The following is a 21446-nucleotide window of genomic DNA, read 5'->3' on the forward strand; positions in this document are numbered from 1 at the left end:
CTCTCCTCTCCCTCTTACAAGCCTCTCTTCCCCCTCTCTCAACTGGCCTCTTCCTCTCTCTCTCCACACACACACACACACACACACACACACACACACACACACACACACACACACACACACACACACACACACACACACACACACACACACACACACACACACACACACCTTCCTTCTACCTCCCCCTTCAACAGACACTTTCTCTACTTTCCCCCCTCTCTCTTTACTTCAAAATCAAATTCTCTCTCAGCTACAGGTGGCTTACCAGGTGGCTTACCAGGTGGCTTACCAGGTGGCTTACCAGGTGGCTTACCAGGTGGCTTACCAGGTGGCTTATAAGACCCACAGTTAATGGAACCATGTGGTTGTAACAGCCAATCAGATCTATTTTATTACATACTCCATTTTGGAGCTTCTGTGGAGTGGCAGTTTCACTGCATTAAATGTTCTAACCGCTTCCCCGTGTTGCTATAGGAACGCTGCCGCGGCCACCTCTGTAGTGATCAGTGACAGTGAGTTAGAAAACACAGAGGCCAGCCCTTCTCCCTCGGTCCTCATTCTCTCCTTCCCCTCACTGGATATGTTTCCCTCCTTGTTGTGCACACCCACGCACGCACGCACGCACGCACGGTACAGGCAGAATCCTCCCACATGCCCACACAATATATTATGTAACAGTAGCTTGTTAAAGGCTGTAATAATGACACGTGTAGGACTGAACAATAAAGAAGCATTTCTCTATCAGCTTCTACTGTCTGAATGAAAGGTTGAACATCTCTTCCATAAAGAACTGTATCATCAAAGACCAGAGAGGTTGAACATCTCTTCCATAAAGAACTGTATCATCAAAGACCAGAGAGGTTGAACATCTCTTCCATAAAGAACTGTATCATCAAAGACCAGAGAGGTTGAACATCTCTTCCATAAAGAACTGTATCATCAAAGACCAGAGAGGTTGAACATCTCTTCCATAAAGAACAGTATCATCAAAGACCAGAGAGGTTGAACATCTCTTCCATAAAGAACTGTATCATCAAAGACCAGAGAGGTTGAACATCTCTTCCATAAAGAACTGTATCATCAAAGACCAGAGAGGTTGAACATCTCTTCCATAAAGAACTGTATCATCAAAGACCAGAGTAGGGTTGAGGAGTGAGGGTGGGTGGGGTCTGGGTGTGGTTGAGCCTGTCTGAATGAGGCAGGTGAGATATGTGGCTAAGAGGTGAGGATTCATTTAACATTAAGACATTGCAACTTCAACCATCTGTTAGCACTGGTGGTTCCTGTGTGTGTGTGTGTGTGTGTGTGTGTGTGTGTGTGTGTGTGTGTGTGTGTGTGTGTGTGTGGTATTACCTGTATCAGTGTCCGGAGCGACTCCACATAAGACTGCTCAGTGTCCAGGAGGGTCATCATGACATGTCTTCTCATATCCTGCAGGGGGAGACAACACTATGAGTGCTACTGCATAACACACACAATTTGGTTCGACTGCCATAAAAATATGGGTTTTCTGTTTACATGGTTTGGTTGGACTAACAGAGACAGTGGGAAGATGGTTCAGAGAAGTTAGTCCATCAATGAAAGAATCACTGAATGAAATGCATTAAGTCTTGTCGACAAGAGAGAGAGAGAGAGAGAGAGAGAGAGAGAGAGAGAGAGAGAGAGAGAGAGAGAGAGAGAGAGAGAGAGAGAGAGATTTGCTTTGGCAAAGTAGAGACTTGCTCTACTTCACTTGCTTTGGCAATGTTAACATCGGTTTCCCATGCCAATAAAGCTTCTTGAATTGAGACAGAGAGGTCATTATCTCACGTCGCTTTAGCAACAGTGGCTTTGTCAGTCACACTACTAAAGCTTATCTGAATCTGAGCGAAAGATCGAGACAGAGAGTGAGAGGAGCAAGACGGGGTGAGTCAGGCCAACCCAGCCAGCCCCAGGTGGCTAACGAGACAAACTCTCAGTCTGTCTCCCCCCCACACACACACACACACACACACACACACAGTTGCCATGCCAACCAGCAGCATCCTCCATCTTAGCCTCCCCGCGGCAACAGTTACCAGGGTTTCTGCTGCCTCTCTAGAGTTCCTTAGTGTTCTGTTCTGATGGTAATGCTAGTCACTAATCACTAGAGCTTCCTCTGAGGCAGGCAGAGAACTGTCTAACCCGCAGACCACTGTTCTGTCATAGGGTTCACTAACACACAAAGACACAGGATCAGAACCAAGCCATAGGGTCCAGACTGCCTCCGCTGATTCTGTTATTATAGGAGGAGAAGACATTAGTTTCCCCAGAACAAAACACGACTAAGTCAATGATCCCAGAACACACTAGAACAGACATGACTCAACAACTATTCTAATCAAACTCCCCTCCACCTCCACCTCCACCCAGCCAGACAGATCTGGTTCCTCTGAAGGGTTTTTCCGATCGGGGGGTTTCCTGGCCAACTGGCCTCTGTTTTCTCTTTATGGGTTCAGGCCCAGGTTGTGTTGTTATTTGTCAGACCCCAGGAAGACTAGCTGTCGCCATTGGTTAATGGGGATCCTAATAAAATCTATAAATCTATTATTAACCAGTGCAACAGAGAACCCAGACTCCCTCAACACTAGTAAACATTACCCTAAATACCAGACAGCTGGAGGCTGACACACAACTTCCTCTTCAAGAGAACTTCCATGTTTTCCTGCTCCGTGCCTCCTGCCTACCCACCGTGACTTAATAATAACCACACATTAACATCCCACATTTAGACCTGGGCATCTGGATCTCCCACAAGGCTCAGCAGGGGAACATCCATGTGTCCCTAGTCCAAGGAGGGTGACAGTGCCCTGTCACTGCAAAGTAGCAAGTGATTTACTGTGTGTGAGAGAGAGAGAGAGAGAGAGAGAGAGAGAGGGGGAGAGTGACGGAGAGGGAGAGCGGGAGAGAGATGGCTTTGCTAGATATTGTTGCATTTCACTGCACCTGCGATAACGTCTGCAAAACTGTTTATGTAACCAACAAACTTTGATTTGATTTGAGAGGGGAGAGAGAGCGAGAAAGGAGAGAGAGAGAGAGAGAGAGCTAGAGACACTAGACAGAGACCTGAGAAGAGCTCAGCAAGACTTCCGTTTGCAGAAGACAAAAGTAAACACACTGTAAAGAAACATAACACACTTGGCATGTTGTCCAGGGGACAGCTGGTGAGTTCAGTCCATTAGGATATCATGGCACACAGGCTTTCAGCTTGATATATGTCGAAATGAAATCAGTTTTGTCATATTCATTTGGATTGTGAGGGTCTACCTCAGACAGAGTCACCTTTGACCCTGTCTCTTCCAGTATGGCAAAGAGATTAGGAACGTTACAGGAGGGTGAGGGAACTCCCTGCAGTCTAAAAGCTTAGTGAGACTATGTGTGAAGAGGTTGTGTGTGTGTGTGGTAAAACAAGACAGGTCTTCCTGAAACAATGAACAATGTTCTTTCAGGTTCCAGCTGCCTTGATTGGATCACACACACACACACACACACACACACACACACACACACACACACACACACACACACACACACACACACACACACACACACACACACACACACACACACACACACACACACACACACACACACACACACACGACCGTGGTGGAATAATGACCAGATAGTTGGTTTCATTTTGGTAATGGGATTGCAGAGTTTAAAGGTAGAATCCTTCGTTGCTACAGCCATGTTGTGACTTATAAATTAATGACATATACACACATTGACTCTTGAAAAAACTATAGTGAACAAAATATAAACCCAACATGTAAAGTGTTTCTATGTTTCATGAGCTGAAATATAAAATTGCAGAAATGTTCCATTCGCACAATAAGCTTATTTCTCTCAAATGTTGTATTTACATCCATGTTAGTGAGCATTTCTCCTTTGCCAAAACAATCCATCCACCTGACAGGTGTGGCATATCTAGAAGCTGATTAAACAGCATGATCATTACACAGGTGCACCTTGTACTGAGGACAATAAAAGGCCACTCTAAAATGTGCAGTTTTGTCACACAACACAATGCCACTGATGTCTCAAGTTGAGGGAGCGTGCAATTGGCATGCTGACTGCATGAATGTCCACCAGAGCTGTTGCCAAGTAATTGAAAGTTAATTTCTCTACCATAAGCCGCATCCAATGTCGTTTTAGAGAATTTGGCAGTACGTCCAACTGGCCTCACAACCGCAAACCACGTGTAACCACGCCAGCCCAGGACCTCCACATCCTGCATCTTCACCTGCGGAATCGTCAGACCAGCCACCTTGACAGCTGATGAAACGAAGGAGTATTTCTGTCTGTAATAAAGCACTTCTGTGAGGAAAAACATATTCTGACTGTTTGGGCTGGCTCCCCAATGGTGTGCCTGGCTCCCAAGTGGGTGGGCATATGCCCTCCCAGGCCCACCCATGGCTACACCCCTGCCCAGTCGTGAAATCCATAGATTAATAGGGCCTCATGAAGTGATTTCAATTGACTGATTTCCATATATGAACTGTAACTCAGTCAAATTGTCGCATGTTACATTTATTTTTTTGTTCAACGTAACGTAGAAATGCCTCATGAGTTTAGCTCACCTGTCACACCTAATCACAACCTAAAATAAGCTTGTTTTACTCCAATGTTTGTAAGTCGCTCTGGATAAGAGCATCTGCTAAATGACTTAAATGTAAATGTAAATGTAATGTTTGTAAACAAAGTAAATGTAAACAAACACTATATAGCCTTAAAACATGGTTAAAGATATAATTTTGATATCATGGATGGTCAGTCCTTGCATCCACAGCTCTGTTTATGAATTTGAGAGTAGTTACATTTCTGCAGGCCCATCCTTCAGCTTTTACCAAAACAGAGGAGGGGGGTGGTCCACTTTGTTATTGTTTCAATGAACAGCCACAGCAGATAAAGGCAAGATGGAGAGTACAAGGTGGATGTGATGATTATTCATTGACCTCTCCATGTTACCAGGACATGTGCTCACACACACACACACACACACACACACACACACACACACACACACACACACACACACACACACACACACACACACACACACACACACACACACACACACACACACACACACACACATAATATAATAACAACCCAATATGGCTGCTGGCCTTTAGTTCAAAGGCAGGGGTTTAGCCTGTGAGACTAGGATTGTTTTGAAGCCCTGCTCCTTCTGATGGCTTTGATTGGCTCAGAAGCTTTAGCCTGTCTGTTATTATAATTCTCAGAGGGGAAAGCGGATTGTATGTGTGTCATGTCAGAGCAGGCCTCTACTGAACTTCGACCGCTCAACTCACTGCTCAGAACGTTTACCAAATTTTACCATTACCACACACACGTAAACTAAGTCCAGTCACGACAGATCTGTCCCACAGCAGCCCACACCTGTCAATCAACCTGAGCCACCTCCCTTCTCAGTGTTAACCAATTAGATCTACTCTCCTAATGCTTCACAAACTAGAGAACAGGTGTCTCATCTGGAATGTTCCAGGCTGGTTGCCTAGCACCTGAGAGAGAGGGAGAGAAATAGGGAAAGGAGTAGAGAGCAGAAATGAGACCGACTGAAAAAATAAATTAGAGAAGGAGAAATGACATAGAAAAAGAGAGAAATCCTCTCCCCTCTGCCGTCATCACTTCTCTCCCTGGCGACAGTAGTCCCTAACAACCACTCTCTCTAGCAACAGCAGCATTACCCTTCTACTTCCCACGCCAAGTGAAACCAAATCCATCCCCTCTCCAGTCTCCATCCATCTCTCTCTCTCCATCCCCTCTCCAGTCTCCATCCATCCATCTCTCTCTTTCCATCCCCTCTCCAGTCTCCATCCATCCATCCATCTCTCTCTCTCTCCATCCCCTCTCCAGTCTCCATCCATCCATCTCTCTCTCTCTCCATCCCCTCTCCAGTCTCCATCCATCCATCTCTCTCTCTCCATCCCCTCTCCAGTCTCCATCCATCCATCTCTCTCTCTCCATCCCCTCTCCAGTCTCCATCCATCCATCTCTCTCTCTCCATCCCCTCTCCAGTCTCCATCCATCCATCTCTCTCTCTCCATCCCCTCTCCAGTCTCCATCCATCCATCTCTCTCTTTCCATCCCCTCTCCAGTCTCCATCCATCCATCCATCTCTCTCTCTCTCCATCCCCTCTCCAGTCTCCATCCATCCATCTCTCTCTCTCCATCCCCTCTCCAGTTTCCATCCATCCACCCATCCCTCCCTCTCTCTCCATCCATCCATCGCTCTCAATCCATCTCGCACCATTCATCCCCTCTCCGGTCTTCATACTGGTATGGTGACAGCCCTAGGTATGATAGCTATGGCGATACTGGTATGGTGACAGCCCTAGGTATGGTAGCTATGGCGATACTGGTATGGTGACAGCCCTAGGTATGGTAGCTATGGCGATACTGGTATGGTGACAGCCCTAGGTATGGTAGCTATGGCGATACTGGTATGGTGAAAGCCCTAGGTATGGTAGCTATGGCGATACTGGTATGGTGACAGCCCTAGGTATGGTAGCTATGGCGATACTGGTATGGTGAAAGCCCTAGGTATGGTAGCTATGGCGATACTGGTATGGTGACAGCCCTAGGTATGGTAGCTATGGCGATACTGGTATGGTGACAGCCCTAGGTATGGTAGCTATGGCGATACTGGTATGGTGAAAGCCCTAGGTATGGCAGCTATGGCGATACTGGTATGGTGACAGCCCTAGGTATGGTAGCTATGGCGATACTGGTATGGTGACAGCCCTAGGTATGGTAGCTATGGCGATACTGGTATGGTGACAGCCCTAGGTATGGTAGCTATGGCGATACTGGTATGGTGAAAGCCCTAGGTATGGTAGCTATGGCGATACTGGTATGGTGACAGCCCTAGGTATGGTAGCTATGGCGATACTGGTATGGTGACAGCCCTAGGTATGGTAGCTATGGCGATACTGGTATGGTGACAGCCCTAGGTATGGTAGCTATGGCGATACTGGTATGGTGACAGCCCTAGGTATGGTAGCTATGGCGATACTGGTATGGTGACAGCCCTAGGTATGGTAGCTATGGCGATACTGGTATGGTGACAGCCCTAGGTATGGTAGCTATGGCGATATTGGTATGGTGACAGCCCTAGGTATGATAGCTATGGCGATACTGGTATAGTGACAGCCCTAGGTATGGCAGCTATGGCGATACTGGTATGGTGAAAGCCCTAGGTATGGTAGCTATGGCGATACTGGTATGGTGAAAGCCCTAGGTATGGTAGCTATGGCGATACTGGTATGGTGACAGCCCTAGGTATGGTAGCTATGGCGATACTGGTATGGTGACAGCCCTAGGTATGGTAGCTATGGCGATACTGGTATGGTGACAGCCCTAGGTATGGTAGCTATGGCGATACTGGTATGGTGACAGCCCTAGGTATGGTAGCTATGGCGATACTGGTATGGTGAAAGCCCTAGGTATGGTAGCTATGGCGATACTGGTATGGTGACAGCCCTAGGTATGGTAGCTATGGCGATACTGGTATGGTGACAGCCCTAGGTATGGTAGCTATGGCGATACTGGTATGGTGACAGCCCTAGGTATGGTAGCTATGGCGATACTGGTATGGTGACAGCCCTAGGTATGGTAGCTATGGCGATACTGGTATGGTGACAGCCCTAGGTATGGTAGCTATGGCGATACTGGTATGGTGACAGCCCTAGGTATGGTAGCTATGGCGATATTGGTATGGTGACAGCCCTAGGTATGATAGCTATGGCGATACTGGTATAGTGACAGCCCTAGGTATGGCAGCTATGGCGATACTGGTATGGTGAAAGCCCTAGGTATGGCAGCTATGGCGATACTGGTATGGTGACAGCCCTAGGTATGGTAGCTATGGCGATACTGGTATGGTGACAGCCCTAGGTATGGTAGCTATGGCGATACTGGTATAGTGACAGCCCTAGGTATGGTAGCTATGGCGATACTGGTATGGTGACAGCCCTAGGTATGATAGCTATGGCGATACTGGTATAGTGACAGCCCTAGGTATGGCAGCTATGGCGATACTGGTATGGTGAAAGCCCTAGGTATGGTAGCTATGGCGATACTGGTATGGTGACAGCCCTAGGTATGGTAGCTATGGCGATACTGGTATGGTGACAGCCCTAGGTATGGTAGCTATGGCGATACTGGTATGGTGACAGCCCTAGGTATGGTAGCTATGGCGATACTGGTATGGTGACAGCCCTAGGTATGGTAGCTATGGCGATACTGGTATGGTGACAGCCCTAGGTATGGTAGCTATGGCGATACTGGTATGGTGACAGCCCTAGGTATGGTAGCTATGGCGATACTGGTATGGTGACAGCCCTAGGTATGGTAGCTATGGCGATACTGGTATGGTGACAGCCCTAGGTATGATAGCTATGGCGATACTGGTATAGTGACAGCCCTAGGTATGGCAGCTATGGCGATACTGGTATGGTGAAAGCCCTAGGTATGGTAGCTATGGCGATACTGGTATGGTGACAGCCCTAGGTATGGTAGCTATGGCGATACTGGTATGGTGACAGCCCTAGGTATGGTAGCTATGGCGATACTGGTATGGTGACAGCCCTAGGTATGGTAGCTATGGCGATACTGGTATAGTGACAGCCCTAGGTATGGTAGCTATGGCGATACTGGTATGGTGACAGCCCTAGGTATGGTAGCTATGGCGATACTGGTATGGTGACAGCCCTAGGTATGGTAGCTATGGCGATACTGGTATGGTGACAGCCCTAGGTATGGTAGCTATGGCGATACTGGTATGGTAGCTATGGCGATACTGGTATGGTGAAAGCCCTAGGTATGGTAGCTATGGCGATACTGGTATGGTGACAGCCCTAGGTATGGTAGCTATGGCGATACTGGTATGGTAGCTATGGCGATACTGGTATGGTGACAGCCCTAGGTATGGTAGCTATGGCGATACTGGTATGGTAGCTATGGCGATACTGGTATGGTGAAAGCCCTAGGTATGGTAGCTATGGCGATACTGGTATGGTAGCTATGGCGATACTGGTATGGTGAAAGCCCTAGGTATGGTAGCTATGGCGATACTGGTATGGTGAAAGCCCTAGGTATGATAGCTATGGCGATACTGGTATGGTGACAGCCCTAGGTATGGTAGCTATGGCGATACTGGTATGGTGACAGCCCTAGGTATGATAGCTATGGCGATACTGGTATGGTGACAGCCCTAGTTATGGTAGCTATGGCGATACTGGTATGGTGACAGCCCTAGGTATGGTAGCTATTGCGATACTGGTATGGTAGCTATGGCGATACTGGTATGGTGAAAGCCCTAGGTATGGTAGCTATGGTGATACTGGTATGGTGAAAGCCCTAGGTATGATAGCTATGGCGATACTGGTATGGTGACAGCCCTAGGTATGGTAGCTATGGCGATACTGGTATGGTGACAGCCCTAGGTATGATAGCTATGGCGATACTGGTATGGTGACAGCCCTAGGTATGGTAGCTATGGCGATACTGGTATGGTGACAGCCCTAGGTATGGTAGCTATTGCGATACTGGTATGGTAGCTATGGCGATACTGGTATGGTGAAAGCCCTAGGTATGGTAGCTATGGCGATACTGGTATGGTGAAAGCCCTAGGTATGATAGCTATGGCGATACTGGTATGGTGACAGCCCTAGGTATGGTAGCTATGGCGATACTGGTATGGTGACAGCCCTAGGTATGATAGCTATGGCGATACTGGTATGGTGACAGGTATGGTGACAGCCCTAGGTATGGTAGCTATGGCGATACTGGTATGGTGAAATCCCTAGGTATGATAGCTATGGCGATACTGGTATGGTGACAGCCCTAGGTATGGTAGCTATGGTGATACTGGTATGGTGACAGCCCTAGGTATGGTAGCTATGGCGATACTGGTATGGTAGCTATGGCAATACTGGTATGGTGACAGCCCTAGGTATGGTAGCTATGGCGATACTGGTATGGTAGCTATGGCGATACTGGTATGGTGACAGCCCTAGGTATGGTAGCTATGGCGATACTGCTATGGTGAAATCCCTAGGTATGATAGCTATGGCGATACTGGTATGGTGACAGCCCTAGGTATGGTAGCTATGGTGATACTGGTATGGTGACAGCCCTAGGTATGGTAGCTATGGCGATACTGGTATGGTAGCTATGGCAATACTGGTATGGTGACAGCCCTAGGTATGGTAGCTATGGCGATACTGGTATGGTAGCTATGGCAATACTGGTATGGTGACAGCCCAAGGTATGGTAGCTATGGCGATACTGGTATGGTGACAGACCTAGGTATGGTAGCTATGGCGATACTGGTATGGTGACAGACCTAGGTATGGTAGCTATGGCGATACTGGTATGGTGACAGACCTAGGTATGGTAGCTATGGCGATACTGGTATGGTGACAGACCTAGGTATGGTAGCTATGGCGATACTGGTGACAGCAGGCTAAACACAGTATGATGAGCTGTCTGCCATTCCCTTCCGTCTTTCCCTCCCTCTGTATCCTCACTGAGCCTCTCAATTGGACGACGCTTTGCGTGTGTGGAAGGAAATTTGCAATGTGACACAGAGCACAGAGACACGGAGCTCGTACCTAAAAGAGAGGCTACTTCGGTCACATGGACGTGGTTTGGGTACGAAAAGTCTGACACGGACCAGAAAAGCGCAAAATATGCCGCAGGCCGGTCCCGACAACAGGCTCAAACACCACTACCCTCTTTCACCACCTACACAAGAATCATGTGAAACAGTACGGAGACAGTCTACGGATGAGACCCAAAGAAGTACAGTCGAGTGCTCAAAACAAACCCCCGACTCAGACGATGGAAGGAGATAACAGCTGCTGTTACAACTTACATCTGCAAAGACATGGCCCCGATTTACACAGCCGAGAAACGGGGGTTTCGTGAGTTGGTGCTGACACTCGACCCAAGGTACCAAATACAAACTGATATGTGACACGTATTAATGCAAAAATAACATGCAAAACAGGCAAGCCCCCAAATAAATAAATACATTTTAGGCCAATATTTATTTTGTTTGCAATTATAGTTGAAGTGTTTTCTAATTACCTTTTCAGATTTTACACATTCATATTTTATATTTTGTTACGTGCTTAACTGAACATTTGCACAGGTTCTAAATAAAATAATCAAATATGAGTATGTACCTTTTTATTTTTTGAGTATAATTCAAAATGTAATAAGAAATAGGCCTTTACATGTGGTAATTTTATATAAACTATTTATTCATTGAATTTACATAAAATGTGCTATATCGTGATATGTATCGTTATCGGGATATGAAATGACCTATATCGGGATATGAGATTTTAGCCATATCGCCCAGCCCTATCACCTGTTCTATGGAAAAAAGGAGAGGGACACACATGTTGCTTGGTTCATGGAGGCATGAGAGAGAAGTTACATTTGGTGATGACTATTCAGAGACACATACACACCACAGCCAGCCAGACAGCCAGCCAGACAGCCAGACAGCCAGCCAGACAGCCAGACAGCCAGACAGCCAGCCAGCCAGCCAGACAGGGGAGGGTATGCTGGGTTTGGGAGAGGTGTTAAGTAGGTGATGGGATTAATCGTATAATTCACTCAGCTCTAATTCCATTACAGAGATATGACCCTGCAGAGAAAGCGAGAGAGTGAGAGAGAGACAGACAGAGAGGAACATTTTACATTTGGCTAGAAATTCAAATGATCTTAACAGAGAAAAAATGTCCTCCTGTGCGTTACCTAAACTCAGCCCAAAAAATAAAACGTCCTCTCACTGTTTACTGTGTTTATCTTCAGCAAACTTAACATGTGTAAATATTTGTATGAACATAAGATTCAACAACTAAGACATAAACTGAACAAGTTCCACAAACATGTGACTAACAGAAATGGAATAATGTGTCCCTGAACAAGGGGGGGTCAACATCAAAAGTAACAGTCAGTATCTGGTGTGGCCACCAGCTGCATTAAGTACAGATGTACCTGTTGTTGCACCTGATGATGTACCTGATGTTGCACCGGATTATGTACCTGATGATGTACCTGATGATGTACCTGATGATGTACCTGATGATGTACCTGATGTTGCACCTGATGATGTACCTGATGATGTACCTGATGTTAAACCTGATTATGTACCTGATTATGTACCTGATGATGTACCTGATGTTAAACCTGATGATGTACCTGATGTTGCACCTGATGTTGTTACCCAACTCTTCCACCAAGGCACCTGCAAGTTCCCGGACATTCCTGGGGGGAATGGCCCTAGCCCTCACCCTCCGATCCAACAGGTCCCAGACGTGCTCAATGGGATTGAGATCCTGGCTCTTCGCTGGCCATGGCAGCACACTGACATTCTTGTCTTGCTGGAAATCACATACAGAACGAGCAGTATGGCTGGTGGCATTGTCATGCTGGAGGGTCATGTCAGGATGAGCCTGCAGAAAGGGTACCACATGAGGGAGGAGGATGTCTTCCCTGTAACGCACAGCGTTGAGATTGCCTGCAATGACAACAAGCGCAGTCCGATGATGCTGTGACACATCGCCCCAGACCATGACGGACCCTCCACCTCCAAATCGATCCCGCTCCAGAGTACAGGCCTCGGTGTAACACTCATTCCTTCGATGATAAACGTGAATCCGACCATCACCCCTGGTGAGACAAAACCGCGACTTGTCAGTGAAGAGCACTTTTTGCCAGTCCTGTCTGGTCCAGCGACGGTGGGTTTGTGCCCATAGGCGACGTTGTTGCCGGTGATGTCTGGTGAGGACCTGCCTTACAACAGGACTTAAAGCCCTCAGTCCAGCCTCACTCAGCCTATTGCAGACAGTCTGAGCAGTGATGGAGGGATTGTGCGTTCCTGGTGTAACTCTGGCAGTTGTTGTTGCCATCCTGTACCTGTCCCGCAGGTGTGATGTTTGGAGGTACCGATCCTGTGCAGGTGTTGTTGCACGTGGTCTGCCACTGCGAGGACGATCAGCTGTCCGTCCTGTCTCCCTGTAGCGCTGTCTTAGGCGTCTCACAGTACGGACATTGCAATTTATTGCCCTGGACACATCTGCAGTCCTCATGCCTCCTTGCGGCATGCCTAAGGCACGTTCATGCAGATGAGCAGGGACCCTGGGCATCTTTCTTTTGGTGTTTTTCAGAGTCAGTAGAAAGGCCTCTTTAGTGTTCTAAGTTTTCATAACTGTGACCATAATTGCCTACCGTCTGTAAGCTGTTAGTGTCTTAATGACCGTTCCACAAGTGCATGTTCATTAATTGTTTATGGTTCATTGAACAAGCATGGAAACAGTGTATAAACCCTTTACAATGAAGATCTGTGAAGTTATTTGGACATGGTCCTGAAAAAGGGACGTTTCTTTTTTTGCTGAGTTTATATCCCCCCACTAGAATCCCCCCACTTTAATGAAGATTGATTTTCCCCTCCAGGATGGAGAAGCTATCATTTCCAGGCCCAGGGACATGTCTGTGGCGACCTAAATTCCAGAACTGGACAAGAACCTGAGACCCTCAGATCACAGGGGGACAAACACCTACCTGGAGGTGACAGCATTCCCTCCCCCATATGCCCCCTTAGACCCAACTACGACAACATAACCAACAAAAATGGTCACAACTCCTGCAGGTCTGTCCCACGCTTAGTATGTACATAGTCAATGGTAGGCTTCAAAGGGACTCCCACGGTAGGTACACCTATAGCTCATCTCTTGGCAGTAGTACAGTAGACTACTTTATCACTGACCTCAACCCAGAGTCTCTCAGAGCGTTCAGTCAGCCCACTGACACCCCTATCAGATCACAGCAAAATCACACTCTACTTGAACAGAGCAATACTCAATCATGAGACAACAAAGCCAAAGGAACTGAGTAATATTAAGAAATGCTATAGATGGAAGGAATGTAGTGTAGAAACCTACCAAAAAACTATTAGACAACAACAAATTCAATCCCTTTTAGACAACTTCCTGGACAAAATGTTCCACTGTAATAGTGAAGGTGTAAACTTGGCAGTAGAAAGTCTAAACAGTGTATTTGACCTCTCAGCTTCCCTATCAAATCTAAACATCTCAAACAGAAACCCGAAGAAAATGAACAACAATGACAAATGGTTTGATGAGGAATGCAAAACCAAACAAAGAAATTGAGAAACCTTTTCCAACCAAAAACATGGAGACCCAGAAAACCTGAGCCTACGCCTTCACTATGGTGAATCACTAAAACAATACAGACATACACCAAATTACCGTACGACAGACCACGTATTCACCATGCACACCCTAATTGACAAACCAAAACAAAGGCAAAGTCTTCTCATGCTTTGTTGATTTGGGCCCCGAGTGGCACAGCGGTCTAAGGCACTGCATCTCATTGCAAGAGGTGTCACTACAGTCCCTGGTTCAAATCCAGGCTGTATCCCATATTTATGTTTATGTATTATCCCTTTTGTATTTTCACTATTTGCACATAATATGACATTTGAAATGTCTTCATACTTTTGTGAGTGTAATATTTTCTGTTTATTTCACTTTTGTTTGTTATCTAGTTCACTTGCTTTGGCAATGTTAACATATGTTTCCCATGCTAATAAAGCCCTTAAGAATTCAATTTTGAGAGAGCAAGAGCGAGAGAGCAAGAGAGCGAGAGAGAGAAGTGGGGAAGAGAAGGAAAGAGACATGAAAGTAGCATCATTTCCTAGACCTACAGAGAATTTGATGGAAGCTGTGATCATGCCCAAGATTTCACTAGTCTCTCTCTCTCTTCTCAGTCCCCCTCCATCCCTGCCCTCGTTTTCCCGCTCTCACATGATTTATTCATCACATAGGAGTTCACATCTACACATTAGAGAGAAAGAGAGGAGAGAAAGAGAGGGAGGGAGATAAAGAAAACAAAGAGGGTTAGAGAAAAGGAAGGGGGGAGAGAGAGAGAGAGAGAGAGAGAGAGAGAGAGAGAGAGAGAGAGAGAGAGAGAGAGAAGGGCTGGGGGGAAGAGCAGCTTGTTTTGCAGGTATATTGTTATTCTAGTCTCTGCCAATGGCTGAGTGTGACTGTGAGAGAATGTGCATGAGGGAGGAGAGTAGAGAGGGATGGAACAGGGATGAGTGTAGGCAGGGAATACCCTTCAGACACACACACTGATCTACCTCGCCGTGATTCTGAGGACTCACGGCTCCAAGACCATTCCCGTTTGCCACATTTCCATTGGCGCTCCCAGTTCCATTCCTGTTCGTGTTCCCAGTTCCATTTCCATTGGCACTCCCAGTTCCATTCCCATTAGTGTTCCCATGGCGATCAGCTGCATCCCTGTCCATCAGTTCCTCTCCTCCTCCCTCCTCTCTCTCTTGTCTTCCTTCTTCGCTGGTGTTCTCTCCATTCTCTTGCATCTCGTCCAGCGCTATAGAGAACTGGGCGAGGGTGCGAACCATCTGCAGCATACGGAATAGCCTGTGTGGATCGACACACGATCACACACACCCCCTGCACACCCAGAAACGGATGACTTGTGTGTCTATACACACACCCACGATACGCCCCCCCAAAACAACAGCTCACCCAAAAATTGCCCCCTCCCTCCCCTACTCCCCTTGGCCCAAATGCTCACTGGTCATTCCGGAAGAGTGGGAAAAATCGCTGCCCCTCCTCCACCGTTTCAAATCCCAAAATACACCCCCTCTCTCCAGGTTGTGTCCCCCTCCTCTCCAAAAGACCACATGCCCTTTAAATCCTTTAAGTCCAGTGGTCAGTCTGTCCTTTAGGAATGATCCCCATCTACACCCACAGTTCTCCGTGTCCACTCCAATGTTTTCTGTGAGTGTGTGTTTTCCTGTAGCTCTGCTCAGGCAGGTAGCGCCGTACGTGTGTGATGTTGAGCTCTCTCTGTGGCCGTGTGTGCGATTCTGTGTGAGTTTAGTATGAGATGCAGCCCTTCCCCTGAGTGTGTGTGTATAATGAGAGACCGCAGGCAGGGCAGACGCTCACCGCTCAGCCCAGCGCAGGCAGACTCAACTAATCCATCCCAGAGTAATTGATAGAGGATATGAGAGTAGCCAGACTCTGCGAGATGATCACAGAGCCATCTACCCCAGTTTCTCAGGCAGCTTTAGTCGAGCTCAGACAGAGGACAGAAACGCTAGGTAATGCTTAAAGGTCACCATGACAACTGGAAGGTTGTGGTTCTCTCTCAGGACTTGTAAGTGATGGGCTACACATTCTGCAAAGAGCTCTGGGTATTTGACTGAGATATACATCTGAGAAAAATACAATCTGCAAAGAGCTCTGGGTATTTGACTGAGATATGCATCTGAGAAAAACACATTCTGCAAAGAGCTCTGGGTATTTGACTGAGATATGCATCTGAGAAAAATACAATCTGCAAAGAGCTCTGGGTATTTGACTGAGATATGCATCTGAGAAAAATACAATCTGCAAAGAGCTCTGGGTATTTGACTGAAATATACATCTGAGAAAAACACATTCTGCAAAGAGCTCTGGGTATTTGACTGAGATATACACATTCTGCAAAGAGCTCTGGGTATTTGACTGAGATATACATCTGAAAAATACACATTCTGCAAAGACCTCTGGGTATTTGACTGAGATATACATCTGAAAAATACACATTCTGCGAAGAGCTCTGGGTATTTGACTGAGATATACACATTCTGCAAAGAGCTCTGGGTATTTGACTGATATATACATCTGAAAAATACACATTCTGCAAAGAGCTCTGGGTATTTGACTGAGATATACATCTGAAAAATACACATTCTGCAAAGAGCTCTGGGTATTTGACTGAGATATACACATTCTGCAAAGAGCTCTGGGTATTTGACTGAGATATACATCTGAAAAATACACATTCTGCAAAGAGCTCTTGTTATTTGACTGAGATATACATCTGAAAAATACACATTCTGCAAAGAGCTCTGGGTATTTGACTGAGATATACACATTCTGCAAAGAGCTCTGGGTATTTGACTGAGATATACATCTGAAAAATACACATTCTGCAAAGAGCTCTGGGTATTTGACTGAGATATACACATTCTGCAAAGAGCTCTGGGTATTTGACTGAGATATACATCTGAAAAATACATTCTGCAAGTAAGAAGTTTGCGGAGTTCAAATTCAGCACACATGCTGTTACAGCTTTTACACATTCACTAAATCCACAAGTTCTCTGCTATGAGGAACGGACACACACACTCTTCATATACAATTACACACACTGTCGTGTCGATGGCCAAGGGAGCGCGCCCCCCCCCCCCCCCCCCCCCCCACACACACACACACACACACACACACACACACACACACACACACACACACACACACACACGAGAGAGATCAGAGAGACAAATAGGAAAGGTCAGTAAAGGTTAGTGAAAGTTCACCCGGGGCAGGAAATGGGGCACCTTTCATCACTGTTGCCATAACTACAGAAGGTTCTGAGTTACAACCACACAAATGACTATTTCTGGACAGGAAAAGGATGGACGTGGATACGCATGCAACACATACAGGCACATGCAACACACACAAAAGCTTTGCCTCAAAAGCCCCGCTCATGGAAAGTCAAAACCTACATCAGAGAGATCAGCAACTCAATTATCTCCTCATCTCCTCTCAACACCCGCTCTGATAGCCCCCCTTTAGATGCAATGAAAGCTTAAGCACTGGTGCTGTTTTGGAGGAGTTGATGTTCTGATTGGGCTTGTTTTGGAGAGAGGGAGAGTGTTGAATCCCAGAGACAAGAGTGTGTGTCTGTTTATTTTGAAAACAAGGTGAGGGATCAGAGATGATGTCTGGTATCTGTGTCTGTCTGTCTGTCTGTCTGGGAACCGTGACCAAACAAAAAAAAACATGATTTGGGGGATTTTCACTAAATGTAATCTTAGAATGGTCCTTTGGAGGAAGGATTGTTGACATATATTTGACATTTCTATCTAAAGCATAAATGAGAAATTGTTTATCAACTGTCACCCAGGGTACGTCTCGTCTGAGTTAAAACACAAATCTACAGGTAACTGCAAAAATGAAGGAAACACCAACATAAACATTTAATGCACCTTGGCATAGATTCTACAAGTGTCTGGAACTCTCTAGAGGGATGTGACATTCTTTCATGTCTTTTCCATCATGTGGCGTTTTGTTGATGGAAAACACTATCTCAGGCGCCGCTCCAGAATCTCCCGTAAGTGTTCAATTGGGTTGAGATCTGGTGACTGACTGACTGACACACACACACTTTAAACCCCCTATTCCCCTTTGAGACCCCTCTTACAACGTCACTGTGATCTCTTCTTCTAGCCATGGTAGACAAAATAATGGACAACTGGGCATTTTTATACATGACCCTAAGCATGATGGGATGTTAATTGCTTAATTAACTCAGGAGCCACACCTGTGTGGAAGCACCTGCTTTCAATATACACTTGTTTACTCAAGTGTTTCCTTTATTTTGGCAGTAACCTGCACATTGCCCATGTAAAATAAATGTCTAAATTACACTGACTCTCAGTTAAGAGAACGTGGCAGTAAAACGGCAATAAACCTTCAACCACACAAAAGCTGTCGGCCTCATAACCCCACTGTTAATACGACCAAATAAAAGAACTAACCTTGGGTTCTAATGGTTTAAATATTTAAACATGGGCACAGACACACACACACACGCGCACACACACACACGCATAATAGGCACAGACACACACACACACGCACACACACACACGCGCACACGCACACACACACACGCATAATAGGCACAGACACACACTCTCTCTCAAACTGGGCTAATTACGAAAGGGCTATTAAAGTGGTTACTGGTGTGCAGTGGTCAGACATCACGTTTCCTCCCCACCCTGCTAAGATGTGAGTGTGAATTCAAATATACCTGAGGTTTCATGCTTGGGTGAAGGCCTACCCTCTTACTCTGCCTTGCCTACACTCTGTTAGTAGTTAGAGACTGAAGGAAGCTGTCCAGGCCCAGACAGGTCTGGGTTAACCGAGACTACAGCCAGACCACTGCTTCCTATTGGGTCTAGGTCCCAGGTGGGAGTGACCAACCTAAAGCTGCTGTAACTATTGGAACCTTTATAAATTTAGGCTGTGTTACACATCTGCCGAGCAGCAACGGAACACCTGTGGCTGCTGTGTGCGCGTGTGCGTGTGTGTGTGATCGCTCACTGTTGCATCTGAAGCCTATTGTAGCCTCACCTGTCAACAAACCCAGGTGTATGAACAGATACTGAGTGGACAAAACATTAAGAACACCTTCCTACTATTGAGTTGCCAGCCCCTTTTGCCCTCAGAACAGCCTCAATTCGTTGGACATGGACTCTACAAGGTGTTTGAAGACGTTCCACAGGGATGCTGGTCCATGTTGACTCCAATGCTTCCCACAGTTGTGTCATGTTGGCTGGATGTCCTTTGGGTGGTGGACCATTCTTGATACACACGGGAAACTGTTGAGCGTGAAAAACCCACAAGCGTTGCAGTTCTTGACTCAAACTGGTGTGCCTGGAACCTACTACCATACCCTGTTCAAAGGCACTTAAATATTTTGTCTTGCCCATTCACCCTCTGAATGACACACATACACAATCCATGTCTCAATTGTCTCAAGGCATAAATAGCAGATGTTCTTAATGTTTTGTACATTCAGTGTATGTGTGTTTGAACATTGTGTAAACCGTCTCCTGAGAACACACACACACACACACACACACACACACACACACACACACACACACACACACACACACCACACACACACACAAAGGTGTGTGTGTTGAGAGAGCGTATGAGAATGGAGAGATGGGGACAGAGTGTGTTGTATGAGTTAGAGCAGCATGACTGTCAGCCAGGTGTGTGTGGGGCTGGGAGCACTATGCTGCCACGCTCATAGTTCCAGGAAAACAGAAGGTTCCCATCTCTTTAGCACTGTGGGGGGTCACCATGAGACAAACAAGGGAGAGGGAGACCAGACGCACACATACACATGTGCCACTCATACTCATTAACAAGTTAGCTTTATAAATCAGTATCTAAACACAGCCACTCTATTGCTGTCTTCACTCGTTCTCTCCTCTTGTTGTCCTTCTCTCCTGCCCTCTCTAATCCCTCTCTCTCTCCCTTCTTGTCTCGCTCCCTCCTTCACTCTCTCTGCCAGACAGAAATATTCTCTGTAAATAATGGAAATAGCACGGGCATTGGCCACTCGTTTTTGCAGAAGTATTACCCACACTGACATGACGTCAGACCTCTTTGTACTTGTAAAAGGACACTGACAGGCAGACCAGGTTAGCCTATGAAGGAGGAGGAGGAAGAAGGAGAGGTAGGGAGAGAGTGATAGTCCCAAATTACACAGCAGTTATGTGAATTCAGAGGAAGGGTTGGTGTTCTATGGTGTAGACAAAGAGAAAGGTGTCTTCCGCATTTAACCCAACTCCTCTGAATCAGAAGGGGGAGAGATAGAGAGAGGGCGGAGAGAGAGACAGAGGGGGGAGAGAGAGAGAGGGGGGGACAGAGATAGGAGGAGGAGGATGAGAGAAAGAGGGGGATAGAGAGAGAGAAAAAGAGTGAGAGAGTGGGTGGGTGGGTTAAAGAGAGCAACGGAGAGAGAGCGAGAGAGAAAGTGAGGCGATGGAGAGAGTGCGAGAGAGAGAAAGGGGAGAGAAAGCATGAGAGTGTGGAGAGAGAGACACTGAGCTGGAACAGAGCCAGGCGCCTTGCTGGGGGTCTGACTTCAGGTAAAAGTTTGACCAAAACATAGGAAATGCCAAGCACACCTCACCCCGTAGGGGATAGATCCAGAATTTCCTCATTGCCGGCCATCAAAATGTGTCTACATTTAGGCTACTGTTTATGTGTATTTAAAAACAACTTCAAGTACCACCAGTGATTTCTATATGGCTAGCTATGCTACCAGCTCATCCCAACAGGAGTATGGCTCCTCTTCCCGCAGTTATGGTCCCGGAATGACACTCCAATTTTTTTTGTACAAATTACAACATTCTGGTTATCATGGTTCCAAAATGTTGAATAGATACAAATACACTATCTATACAAAAGTATGTGGACAACCCTTCAAATTAGTGGATTCGGCTATTTCATACACACTCGTTGCTGACAGGTGTATAAAATCAAGCACACAGCCATGCAATCTCCATAGACAAACATTGGCAGTAAAATGGCCTTACTGAAGAGCTCAGTGACTTTCAACATGCCACCATCATAGGATAGAGCTGCCCCGGTCAACTGTAAGTGCTGTTATTGTGAAGTTGAAACGTCTGGGAGCAACACTAATGCTCTTGTGTCTGAATGGAAGCAAGTCCCCGCAGCAATGTTCCAACA

General features: G+C 46.4%; 1 protein-coding gene across 1 annotated transcript in view; it reads right to left on the reverse strand.

The window, feature by feature from the left end:
- The window catches only part of LOC106613240 (Rho guanine nucleotide exchange factor (GEF) 17), a 104193-nt gene that overhangs the window by 33051 nt on the left and 49696 nt on the right, over nt 1–21446 (reverse strand). Inside the window, 1 exon segment of the mRNA XM_014215311.3 lies at nt 1357–1434. Coding sequence (XP_014070786.3) covers nt 1357–1434 — 78 coding nt within the window.

The sequence above is a fragment of the Salmo salar genome, chromosome 09 (assembly GCF_965601325.2).
Source record: "Salmo salar chromosome 09, fSalSal1, whole genome shotgun sequence".
Taxonomy (NCBI): domain Eukaryota; kingdom Metazoa; phylum Chordata; class Actinopteri; order Salmoniformes; family Salmonidae; genus Salmo; species Salmo salar.